At 46.9% G+C, this 12,519-nt stretch overlaps 1 protein-coding gene across 1 annotated transcript in view; it reads left to right on the forward strand.

The window, feature by feature from the left end:
* The window catches only part of ARHGAP17 (Rho GTPase activating protein 17), a 94,943-nt gene that overhangs the window by 56,549 nt on the left and 25,875 nt on the right, over positions 1 to 12,519 (forward strand). Inside the window, 6 exon segments of the mRNA XM_077760559.1 lie at positions 530 to 641; positions 4,556 to 4,624; positions 4,800 to 4,881; positions 8,776 to 8,903; positions 10,286 to 10,397; positions 11,794 to 11,875. Of these exon segments, the coding sequence (XP_077616685.1) occupies positions 530 to 641; positions 4,556 to 4,624; positions 4,800 to 4,881; positions 8,776 to 8,903; positions 10,286 to 10,397; positions 11,794 to 11,875 (585 nt within the window).

The following is a 12,519-nucleotide window of genomic DNA, read 5'->3' on the forward strand; positions in this document are numbered from 1 at the left end:
CATGTGAAGGAAATGTAAGTATTCCACCTTACGCCTCAGACTTGCTGTGCATTTTGTCTTTGGAATATTCATTCTCAACAGATGTTTTTAGTTCTATGTGTGCTTTCCTAGCTGCATGACCAAAGTTCCAGGCTTTACTTGCTGGAAGTAATGACAGATGAGGAGGCAGCAGGACTGGTTCCCAGGGCCACAGGAACATTCCAGATCAAAGCAGGAAAGGTGCCATGATCCGACACTGCAGGAAAGGGGGTTCACGGCATGGTTTCCAGCAGTGGGGCGTGTACGGCGCAAGATTATCCTCAGAGCAGACAGCTGCTCCCTGGCCTGCGAGAGTCCCGTCATGGTGGGGAGTCCATGTCCCCTGCTTGCTCCCTCCATCCCTAGAGGATAAACTCATGAGAGGCTGGTGTCCTAGGGACTCCTGCCAATCCCCGGGAGAATCGGTTTTGGGGGAAGAGTCTGTCTCCCTTAGGGCCTTGAGTCCATGCAGCCACAGCTCTCAGATGCCGGTCGCCCCCATGTTTTACAGGTGGAACCAAGCTCACAAATCTTCTGGAACCAACTTCCAGGGGCTTCCATCAAAAATAGACACCCTAAAGGAAGAGATGGATGATGCTGGAAATAAAGTAGAGCAGTGCAAGGTATAAGACCCCCCTCCCCCATTCATGTGTACTTGCATCAGTCTGCTTTTTGCAAATGACGGATGAAAGGCCAAATGTTGCGGGTCATATAGTGCTTTGCACAAGTCCTATCAGAACACTCTGAATGATATGAAAGGTGGCTTCTAGCTTTTTTTGCCTTCTTTCTTTATTTTCCAAGACTCTGTATTACTTTATAATAAGAATAAAACAGTCTTTTAAAAAATTTAAGTGGGGAGCACCTGGGTGGCTCAGTTGGTAAGCGTCTGACTTCAGCTCAGGTCATGATCTCCCGGTGCATGGGTTTGAGCCCCACGTCGTGCTGTGTGCTGACAGCTCAGAGCCTGGAGCCTGCTTCAGATTCTGTGTCTCCCTCTCTCCCTGCCCCTGCCCCACTTGCTCTTTGTCTCTCTTTCTCTCTCAAAAACAAACAGTAAGAAAAAACTTTAAGTGGGTTTTTTTTTTAATGACAAAAATGTCTGAGCTTGCTTAAAATAAGAAATAGGTATTTAAAAAAAACAACCATATAGTTACAGCAGTTACAACAGTGCACTGTTGGGGTACCTGGCTGGTTCAGTCGGTGGAGTGTGCAACTCTTGATCTCAGGGTTGTGAGACAAGCCCCATATTGGGTGTAGAGATTACTTAAAAATAAAATATTTTTTAAAAATGCACAACAGGCACAAAAATAAATCTGTGGAATAGCATAGGTTTTCTAGAATCAGTGCTATTAAACAGTGGGATATATAGTAAAAGGGTTATCATATACCCATAGAGAAGGAAAGAACTATTTTTTAAATGTTGCTGGGACAATTGTTTTGTAATTTGGGAGAAATATAATTTTTTATCTCATAAAATAAATTTCAGGTTAGATTGTTAAGTGATCTCATTCTCTATGAAGATAGATCTTTATTCCAAATATTATTTGAGGTGGTAAGGAAACAGGTCTTTGGTGAGACTTATGGTCATTGACCTAGGCTTTTGTTCCTGTTATTATTCAGCGTTTTTCCAAAAATGGTCTCTATTCTATTAGATAATGTTGGGACTGTTACATTTTAGTTTGTCCAGGTCATGCTATAATTCATTCTTCAAGGTAATGAACTTTAAGATCAGTTAACTGCAGTAAAATGAGTTTTTAAAATTATGTAGTGGGTGAGAATTAAAACTGAACTTACAAAGTCATGCCATAGCCTTTGCATTTGAAAAGGTGACCTTCAGATAAATGCTTCTGAACATGGTCTCCTCTTGGCTTATTCCCATTCAGAAGAGTTACAGCTTTGCTCCTGTGTCTTTTATGTAACATCCCTCATACCCATTCTAACCTTTTTGGCTACTTATCAGACATAAACTTGGCAGAGGTCTTGGGAGTCTGAACTGGTGCATTATGGGCTGATGTGTCTTCTTTCCACTTCCATGCCAGAGCTTCTCAATTCAGATGGTGAAAACTTGTTGAAATATCTTTTGTCTCTCTCTGTATGGTAACTTTTGGGTAATTTCCTGAGATCTAAATTCTGTTTCTCTGATTTTCTCTCTAGCTAGGTCTCATCTGCTGTATAATTAATCAACATTGAATTTGGAATTTCACTTACCACATTTTTCCATTCACATGTCTTCAAGTCAGCCTTTTTTAATAGTATGGTATTGTTCTCTAGTGCCTGTTTCTTTTTTAATGCCTTTAATCATTTTATAGATTTGCTTATTGTAACAGTCTTTGGTAATTGTTCCCTCAGTGAGAGTGGTGGGAGTGTGCCTCATGGCAGATTGTTTCTCCCCGTGCTTTGCAATTTTGTATTGTGAGCTCATTTTAAGAGCTACTTTATCTGTGGGACTCTTAAGGATTGGGCGTGATTCTCCCTATAAGAGTACTACTAGTTTGAGGCCATTTTTAACTAAACTTTCTCAGTTTGAGGATTCCTGGACCACACATATTGTAAACTTAGACTTCAGACCTTCATGAAAGCAGGTCTATATTCATAAAATCCAGGGAAAGGATTTTACTTTACCAATGCAAAACACATACGTTCCATTCTTTCCATATGCTAATGAGCGAATGTCTTCTAATACACCATTCTGCTGAGGGTATAGTTTCCGGGAATCTTTGTGTGTGATGTGCATGTACTTGTCTGATAACGGTTCCTCACCTTGCTGGGGCCCAGGCTTCATTTTCTGTCCTCTAACCCCAGGTGACTGCTGGACTCCAGCCTGTTGGCCGTCACAAGTGGCACAGACCCACCAGGTCATGCCCAGCTTCTGCTTATGGTCAGGCCTTTTCTCTTCCCTTAAAAAAAAATTTTTTTTAATGCTTCAAATTTTTATTTAAATTCTAGTTAGTTAACATATCGTGTGGTATTGGTTTCAGGAGTAGAATTTAGTGGTTCATCACTTACAACACCCAGTGCTCATCCCAACCATTGCCCGTCTTAATGCCCATCACACATTTAGTCCATCCCATGCCTGCTTCCCTCCAGCAATGCTCAGTTTCTTCTCTATCGTTAAGAGTCTCTGGGGCACTGGGCTGGCTCAGTCAGCAGAGCATGTGACTCTTGATCCTGGCGTCATGAGTTCAAACCCCCTGTTTGTGTGGAGCCTACTTTTAAAAAAAGCCTCTTTTATGGTTTACCCTCCCTCTCTCATTTTTTCTTTCCCCTATGTTCATCTGTTTTGTTTCTTAACTCCCACATGTAAGTGAAAGGCCTTCTCACTTCCTTTGTTTCCTTTCTCCTCTGCCCTGCCTTCATTTTCTCTTCTTTCTCCCTTTATTTTTTGGGGATGTGGTGTTGGGGCTCCATGAATTTCCCAGTTATCCTAAACGAATGTCAGTCGGTCCAAGCCAGCATTTCCAAATTTTTTCATAAATGAGAGGGCCTTCATGTTAATTTGTGCACCTTGATGATAAAAACAAATGGCAGTACCTTTTATAAATATATACATATGTAATTAAAATACAATCTAATTCAAATATAATATAGGAAACGTGTGTGTATATATATATATCTCCAATTGCCTAATCTATCACTTTTAAGCAAATTAATTTTTATAAGCAATTCATCTACATTTGTTCAAATATCAAAAGTATAAAGTCTTCCAAAATATGAAGTCTTTCTTCTGCCTCCGTCCTGCTTCTGCCGAATTTCCACTGCTCACAAAAGGTAACTTCGATTGCCAATTTCTTGTTTTTTCTTCTGGAGATATTTTTATACTAATGTGTCAGCAAAAATATAACAATTTTTTTCTCTCTTATTTTTACTCAGTTGGTAACGCAGCAAAAGTAATGCTCTATACTTCTCTTTTTTAAAGTTTATTTATTTTGCGAGAGAGAGAGTGGGGAGGGTTGCAGAGAGAGAGAAGTGAAAGAGAGAATCCCAAGCACAGAGCCTGACACAGGCTCAATCTCATGATGAGATTAGGACCTGAGCTGAAATCAAGAGTCTGGATGCTAAACCGACTGAGCCCCCCAAGCGCCCCTGTACTTCACTTCTTCTTTTTTTTATGCTTATTTATTTTGAGAGAGAGAGCCAGCCAGCATGGGGAGAATCAGAGAGAAGGGAGAGAGAGAAGAATCCCAAGCAGGCCCCAAACTGTCAGTGCAGAGTCCAATGCAGGCTCAATCTCACGAACTGTGAGATCATGACCTGAGCTGAAATTAAGAGTCAGCCACCTAACCAATTGAGGCCCTGAGGCACCCGTGTACATACTTCACTTCATAATAAGGAATATTAACTGTGTATCTTGGAGATCTTCCCACATCATTCCCCTAATAAGCTTCCTTTATTTGTTGTCCCAGTGTACGGTTATACCAGGCAGTCGATGGACATTTAATCTGTGGCTCTTTCCGTGACAATTTGCTCTAAGAGCTCATGGATATTAATTCTCAGATGCCTTCTCCTTCAGTGACCTCTCTTCTCTTCCACTCATCAGGACCAGCTTGCAGCGGACATGTACAATTTTATGGCCAAAGAAGGGGAGTATGGCAAATTCTTCGTTACGGTAAGCACCTGGCCTTGACAAAGTAGTAAAGCGTTGTAAAAATGGAGTCATTTTAGTTTAGTTTTGTTGTTGTTGTTTTTGCAAAAGATTTCATTTTTGGTTTTGCTCAGCCATTGTGTGTGTGTCCATCCGATGCTAACGTTACTTTTGTTTTTGAATGTGGGTCTGTTCTCAGTTATTAGAAGCCCAAGCAGATTACCATAGAAAAGCATTAGCAGTCTTAGAAAAGGTCCTTCCTGAAATGCGAGCCCATCAAGGTAATGTAACCTGCGTGCTGGCTGATGCCTCCTTTTCGCCTTTGCCACTTCCGCTCTATTCTTCTTCACCCTGACTCCTTTGCATGCATTTCCTCCGGATAACACCTCTCTGCCTAGGAGAGCACTGTTCCCCAGCATAAGCTCATCTTTCTTGCCGCATCCTCTACTTTCCTCCAAACCCAAATTAACCTACTAATGGGACATGTGCGGTTCTGACATCTGCAGCTGATGGGCCCCTTTGGGGGGACTACCTGTATATGTTTTTGTGTCTTCTCCTTTTCCGGGTCAGTTACTTGTTCCCTTGGGTTTAGAACTCTGACCCTGTGACTGCGTACATTCTGGGGAAAATATTGGACCTTGCAAAAGGAATTTTAGAAGCCAGTACTTGATCGCCCCCCATCAGGCACTCGGTCAGCTCGACGAACCATGAGGCCGTGAGCGCTTCCTTCCCCGCTTCCTTGCCTTCATTCTCAGCACTCCCGTTCTGCCCGCCACACTCAAGCTCTCGGCAGCCTTCACCCACAAGTCGTGAGCCACACTCAAGCTCTCGGCAGCCTGCACCCACAAGTCGTGAGCGGACCGAGCTTTCTTCTGAGGTTTCATTTTAGCCCAACATTAAAACTTTGGAGTCTCATTCTCCCATTTGCCATCGGAGCACCGACCAGCAGAGATCTGAAAACCTAGTTGAGGCAGAAGTCACTCTGTGTCCTCTGGACCCATTGTACTCTTTGGTTGTGTAGACCCCACATTTGGAGCCTGGGTTCCCCCCGCAGAAACTTTGGTCTTGAGCTGAAGAGGATCAAGCCAGGTGCTGAGTGGGAGGACTCTGATTTGGAAAGAGAGCGAGCAGGCGTGTGGGTCGGGGTGTGCTGGGCGTGTGCACGCACACTGGCACCCTCAACAATGCCACTTTTCTAGATTTGAGGCGGCTCCGACAGCTTCTGGCTTTGTGCCTAAAAGTTTGGGATTATAGGCTTGGACAGTTCCGTATCTCAACCGCCTGCATAGGCAGATCTTCAGGCATCTCGAGTGAATGCCTCTGGTGGACTCTTCCTAGGGCAAGCTGCCCTTGCTTTCTTAATTGATCTGGTGTCCTCGCTTGTGGATGACGAGGTCGAGTCCCTGTGCAAGGGACTGAAGCCGCGAGTGTACATCCAGGCCTTTCAAGGCGCAGGCTCTTGTCGGGCGAGTTCCGGGCACCAAGAGTGTATACTTATGGGATACCTATGGTGTGCCGGGCCCCGTGTGGGACAAGATGGTAACCATCATCATCTTAGCCTCTGAATGAATTGAAGTCTGGTTTAGAGCTGACTAACAAGCATAGCAAAAGGGAAGATTGGATTTTGTGAGCAGGACTTTAAAAAAAAAAAACCCACCTCTTTTTTTCCCAAGGCTATTTTTCCTGGAGAAGTAGGTCAGCCAGTGACAGGGAGCAGGACAGTTCATTGTTAGGGCTGTGCTCTTCCCCCTCCTGCCCTCTTGGTCCCCGGAGCCTCCACCTAGTGACTGCTCTCATCTCACCGGCGTCTTTGGCCTCATGGCCTCCTCAGTGCCAGTTCTGTCTGAGGGCCACTGTGCCCTAAAACCCCACACACCCCAGAAAGCAGACCGATGCTTCCCCGCCTCAGCTCTCCTGGATGCTGCCTTCCTCCAGACCATCCGGGCTTGACCTTGGAGCCACCTGTCCTTCCTTGTTCAGACCCTGTTGCCAGGGTCTGGCCTTTCTGCCCTCTGCCTGGCCTTCTCCTCCTCTCACGCCGTCCCCCCGCCCCCGCCCGGGCCCTCGTCACGTTGCGCGTGAGCTGTGGAATCAGATGTCACTTCGGAGACTCCGGCTGCCTGGACTCTCTCAGCTGGCCTGCCCCCCTCCTTTGAAGAGCCATCTCTGAAGCCAGCAGTGCCCACTCTGTCTCCCGGGTCGCTCTGGCGTCTGGTCTACGGCAGAAGTCGCAAACAGCCACATCTCTTTAACAAACATTGCCGTCATTTAAACACCAGACACCTTCACGTAACAGTCGGGTTTCTGGCTTCTCTTGGAAGCTGATGGCGTGTGATGGCGCTGCATCTGCTTTCCCATGTGGCACTGTGGCTCAGGCGCTGGCTGCAGGGCTGCCTTTCGGCTCCTGTGGTTCCTCCCCGGCCCCCGTGGACAACTGCACTGTCCCTCATCTACACCGGTTTGCAGCCCTGACTTAGCAAGCATGCGTTGTCTTGTTAATGAGTCTTGTATGTTTACATGTGCGTCATATTTAGAAAGGGGGGGGCCTCTGTGAACTGTGGGTGCGGCCGTGGAGCCCAGCACTCTGCAGGTCTGTTGTGTGAGAGGCCAGCACCCTCAGAGCAGTTTGGCTCAGGAGCCGTCTAGGTCACTGGTTGTCATGTCCACCCTCTGCCAGCGTTATACCACAGTGGGGGGCAGGGTGCACTGTAGAGTGATTATTAGAAAGTTCCAGCAGGGGTTTGGGGAACACCCAGCCCTTGTTGCCACAGGGTCAGGCCTGTGGTGGCCGTAATGGCAGGTGCCATGTGCAGAACTCCCCTGGGGGACTCTGAGGTATCCCCCAGGGGAGGGTCATGTGGCCATTTTCTGCCTGATTGAGAATTGTTGTTTTAGATAAAAGGACAAAGTATGCAGAGGAAGGTCTGGCCTCTGAGAGGGCTGTCATGGAGAAGGGCCGGGCCCCTGGATGCTCTTGCTGCTAGGAATTACACTGCCCGTGGTCATGGCCATGGCCAGGGCCGGGGCCAGGGCCAGAGATGAGGAGGGCATCTGCCTTCTGCCCTCACCCCTCTTTGACCGGGACCCCACTTGCTCTTTCCCTCAATTGTAACCTCGCACAAGTTGTCAGGCCCGTGGACCTGGGGGATCCCGTTCTTCTCCCTCCCGGTACGTGCAGATCAGGAGACGGGGCCTGTCCCCGCCCTTCTGGGTAGCGGAGTGTAAGAGGATGCGCCACAGTGCTGCTCCCTGCCTTGAACTCACGGTTCGAACAGCAGAGTGGCCGAAGGGTACTTGTGCATTAATGGTGCTGAGCAGGGCGGGGACCCTTCCTGTCGCTGGAAGGGACTAAGTTTTCCTCAGTCGGGCATTTTTATGGGCCGGTTTCCCCTCTTCTGCGTCCGTGTGCTTGTCAGCCAGCGGTAGATGTGCCCAGCACCCGCGGGCGGCCTGAACCCAGCCACCTGCTTCCTGTCCCGATGGGACCTGTCCGTTCCCCTAAACTCTTGTTTCTGTTCTACTGCTTTATTGTATGTATTTCTGCTAAGCTGCCTCAAATCTCTTGTGGAATGGAGCAGAGTATGTGACCCCAAATAATATAAATGGTTGCTTTACTCCTGGCACAGGCGTCAGCCTCGGCTGCCTCGGGGCTGCGGAATGTGTGGCACCGTCTGGGGCTCTGGCCTTCAGGAGCGCTGCATGTCATGGACACACTGCGTGTGCCACAAGCTCCCATCGCCATCTTCCACTCCTGTGTGATGCTGCCTGGCTTGTGTTTAAAATCTTAAGTTATTTTCTCTGGCACATCGAGGGAGTCCCCTAGGGGGCAGCCCAGTGCTGCTTGCATGGCTGGAGCACATTTCCTTCTGGTGAAAGCAGAATGCCCGGACGCGTCATCCGCCTAGCTCCAGGCAGCCCCCAGCCCCATGCAGGGCCCCCATCGGCCCTCAGCTGGGCAGCTCTCGCGGGTGCCCCTGAGGGCATTGGGGCTTCTGTTCCACAAGTAGCTTCCCAGCCTGGTGCCTGTGTTCGCTCTAGTAAATGGTAAACAGCAAAAGCAAACGGAACAGATGTTTCCCCTTAAAAAAATCCCCTTTGGTATTTTGGGGAGGAAAAGATCCCCCAGTGATGCCATGAGGTTGTTGGGTGTCTTACCGGATGCTTTGCTGCTCTAGATAAGTGGGCGGAAAAGCCGGCCTTTGGGACTCCTTTGGAAGAACACCTGAAGCGGAGCGGGCGTGAGATCGCGCTGCCCATCGAGGCCTGCGTCATGCTGCTCCTGGAGACGGGCATGAAGGAGGAGGTGAGGGTACCGGCGGTCCTGCGCGCTGCGCCTGCATTGTGTTGACTGCTTGGTGGTTTTCCGACTTTTGTCACCATGATTCACATTTTAAATGGAGATGCTGTACACTATGCCTGGAACAGACGCTGTGAATAAAACCGGATTCACAGACACTATTTACCTTCCTACTTGCAGTACACTCTCACTTTCTTTTGTCTGCCTTGATTGTTGCACTTTACACTCTGGTTGTGATTTGTGGCATTGATTTCCACGGTGCACTAAATGGACCAGAGCTTCTGCAAACTTTGTCGCAGGGATCTTACACTTATGTGGTACTATGCAGTGTTGGTGGAGGCTTATTTTATGGATGTGGAATCCTTAACCCAGAAAAGCCCATGAGCTGAGCAGGGCAGGTCTTGTTACGGGCTCCCTGTGTAGAAAAGTAATTCACACAGTGAGTTCATAGTTGGGGGGAATCAAAGTCAAATGCTAAGTTTTTTTTTCTTTTAAAAACCATATTGCAGTATAATGTGTACAGAAAAACGTATGTGCCCTAAGTGGTACACTGACAGATGTACCCGTGTGATCAGCATCCAGATCAGGGAACACGCTAGAAGCCCTCTTATGTTTGCTTCCAGTCACTGCCCGGTCTCCCACTAACGTGACCCCAACTTCTAGTAACCGAGATCGGAGCTTCTCAGCCGGCGCTAATTTTGTCCCCTTTCAGGAGCTATTTGGCGAAGTCTGGAGACATTTTTGGTGGTCACAGTTTTGGAGGGGGTTTGCTCCTGGCTTCTAGTGGGCAGACACCAGGGCTGCTGCTGATAATCAGCCTGCAACACACAGGACAGGCCCGCAGCAAAACATTACGTCTCCTGGAATGTCAGTACTGCTGAGACTGAGAAACCTCGCCTAGGTTAATTTCACTTAAAGACCACATCTTATAACTCCAGGAACAGCGTCTTCACAGCCCTGTCTTTCTTGGTTGACCTTCATGTGTTTTTCTCCAAGTAACTTTTAGGGCAGTGAAAGTGACTAAGCAGCCTGGTCTAACAATTTCTCATGAGATGTCAGTTAAAAAAAAAAAAAAGAATCCTCAATTTAGAAAATCTATAGCAATCAACGTTTCAGAAGTATAAAATAACACAGTAGTAGATTTCGAATAAGACCGTTATTTCCGCAGCAGGGCAGGGCACGAGCTCGCGCTGATCAGGATGCGCTGCTCTCTGCCTGTACTAGTCCCCGTCTGCCTTCCTGGCCGCCCTTCAAGACAGGCAGCGTTCCCTGTGCTCAGAGCAGGGGAGGTCTGCAGGAGTCAGTCCGGGGCGGAAGGCCCTTCCACCAGATTTATACTGCCACCCACAACTTGAACTTGACACTGATGGCTTTTTGTTGTCTTTTAGGGCCTTTTCCGAATTGGGGCTGGGGCCTCCAAGTTAAAGAAACTGAAAGCTGCTTTAGACTGCTCCACTTCTCACCTGGATGAGTTCTACTCAGACCCCCACGCTGTAGCAGGTGAGCCGCGAGGGGTCACCCTCAGGGTGGGGGCAGGTGGCGTCTCAGACAGAGCATCAGTTAAAAATCCAATTCTGGGGGTGCCCGGGGGGCTCAGTCAGTTAAGCATCTGACTCTCAATCTCAACTCAGTTTGTGATCTCAGGGTCGCACGTTGAAGCCCTACATTGGGCTCAGTGCTGAGTGTGGAGCCTGCTTAAAATTTTTTTTCTATTTTAGAATTAAGTGACCGATAAAATTGAAATGGTCTCCCTATATAAGTTTAATTGAAAAAACTAAAAGGACAAATAGAGGAGCATGTAACTCTTGATCTCAGGGTCGTGGGTTTGAGCCCCATGTGGGGTGTAGAGGTTACTTAAATGAATAAAACTTTTTAAAAAACTGAGGGTACACACATACGTACGTCTTCACCTATATTCTGGAAGGTCTATTTGTTTCTTTGTTTTCCTGATTATTAGGTGAGGTAAAGGCGGTTTATAATCCAGATATTTGGAGTCATGCTTGTATTTCCTTCCCCCCCTTTTTTTTTTTTTAGTAAATTTTTTTAGTGTTTATTTTTGAGAGAGAGAGAGAGCAAGCAGGGGAGGGGCAGAGTGAGAGGGAGACACAGAATCTGAAGCAGGCTCCAGGCTCTGAGCTGTCAGCACAGAGCCTGGCTTGAGACCCGATCTCATGAGCCATGAGATCATGACCTGAGCCGAAGTTGGACACTTAACCCACTGAGCCACCCAGGTGCCCCTTTCCTTCCCTTCTTTTACCTTCAGACTCTAGATTTTCCTGGGGAAGTGATATCTATTAGAAGGTAACTTTGGGGGCACCTGGGTGGCTCAGTCGGTTGAGTGTCCGACTTTGGCTCAGGTCATGATCTTGTGATCAGTGAGTTCGAGCCCCATGTCAGACTCTTTGTTGACAGCTCAGAGCCTGGAGCCTGCTTCACATTCTGTCTCCGTCTCTCTCTACCCCTTTCCCCACTCATGCTCTGTTCTGTCTCTCAAAAAATGAATAAATGTTTAAAAAAATTTTTATTTTATTTTATTTATTTATTTATTCATTTATTTATTTATTTATTACAAATAGTTTATTGTCAAGTTGGTTTCCATATAACACCCAGTGCTCATCCCCACAAGTGCCCTCCTCCATGCAAAAAAATTTTTATTTTAAAAAGAAGAAGGTGACTTTGAAGCTGCTTTTACTTGCCATTGACCCCGCCATATATTGTGCAAGGGATAGACTTTGTCATAGGAGCACTTCATTCTCTTGCCACTCCCACCGGGTAATGGCTTGATCTCAATATTCTCGGAAGATGGTAACTGAGATCCTTTCAGTTTGCAAAATAACGTCCTGAGATTCCCAGGCTTACCCCTGGACGTACTCAACATGAGTGTTAATAATTCCAGGTGCTTTAAAGTCCTATTTACGGGAACTACCTGAACCTTTGATGACCTTCAGTCTGTATGAAGAATGGACCCAAGTGGCAAGGTAAGTTTGAAGAATACAGAGTTTTAAAAGTTAAAAGAATACTATGGAATATTATGTCCCCTTTGTGAATGCTCTTACTCTTGGGGGTCATAGAATAACATTAAAATGGCACATTTGTTAAATAACATGTTCTTAAGTTCAGGGTGAAAATATTGAGTAGGAGCATGATTATTAGTGTAGGAAAGTCACCCTTCGTGCATTGGCTTCAATATGTGTGATGTTTATAGATGAAGACATGCAGTGGGACCCGCACTAACAGATCAGCTGATTCCAGGCCCCTTTTATATTGAAGACAGCCCTGTAAATGGGGACAGGTGTCATACCAATCAGTGGCGATGTGCCTGGTGAACCGTGTGGAAACTCAACAGTGCGGTAATTAATGTTGACGGCACCAGTCATACCATTTTACACTGACTATTTGCCAAGTACATACTAATCCTCGTGCCCATTACCTCCTATAATCCATGATCAATGACCTAAAAGGCAGATGCTGTTATCCTCATTTTACACACATAGAAACTGAAGCTTGGGGAGGAACGGGGCCAAGGTAACAGCAAGTAGTTGGCAGAGTGGGAATTCAGACCCAGACTTGTCAGACCCAAAGACTGTGTCCCTGTCTTTGTCCCCCCCCCCGCCCCGCTTTA

The sequence above is a fragment of the Crocuta crocuta genome, unplaced genomic scaffold (genome assembly GCF_008692635.1).
Source record: "Crocuta crocuta isolate KB4526 unplaced genomic scaffold, BGI_CrCroc_1.0 scaffold73, whole genome shotgun sequence".
Classification (NCBI taxonomy): domain Eukaryota; kingdom Metazoa; phylum Chordata; class Mammalia; order Carnivora; family Hyaenidae; genus Crocuta; species Crocuta crocuta.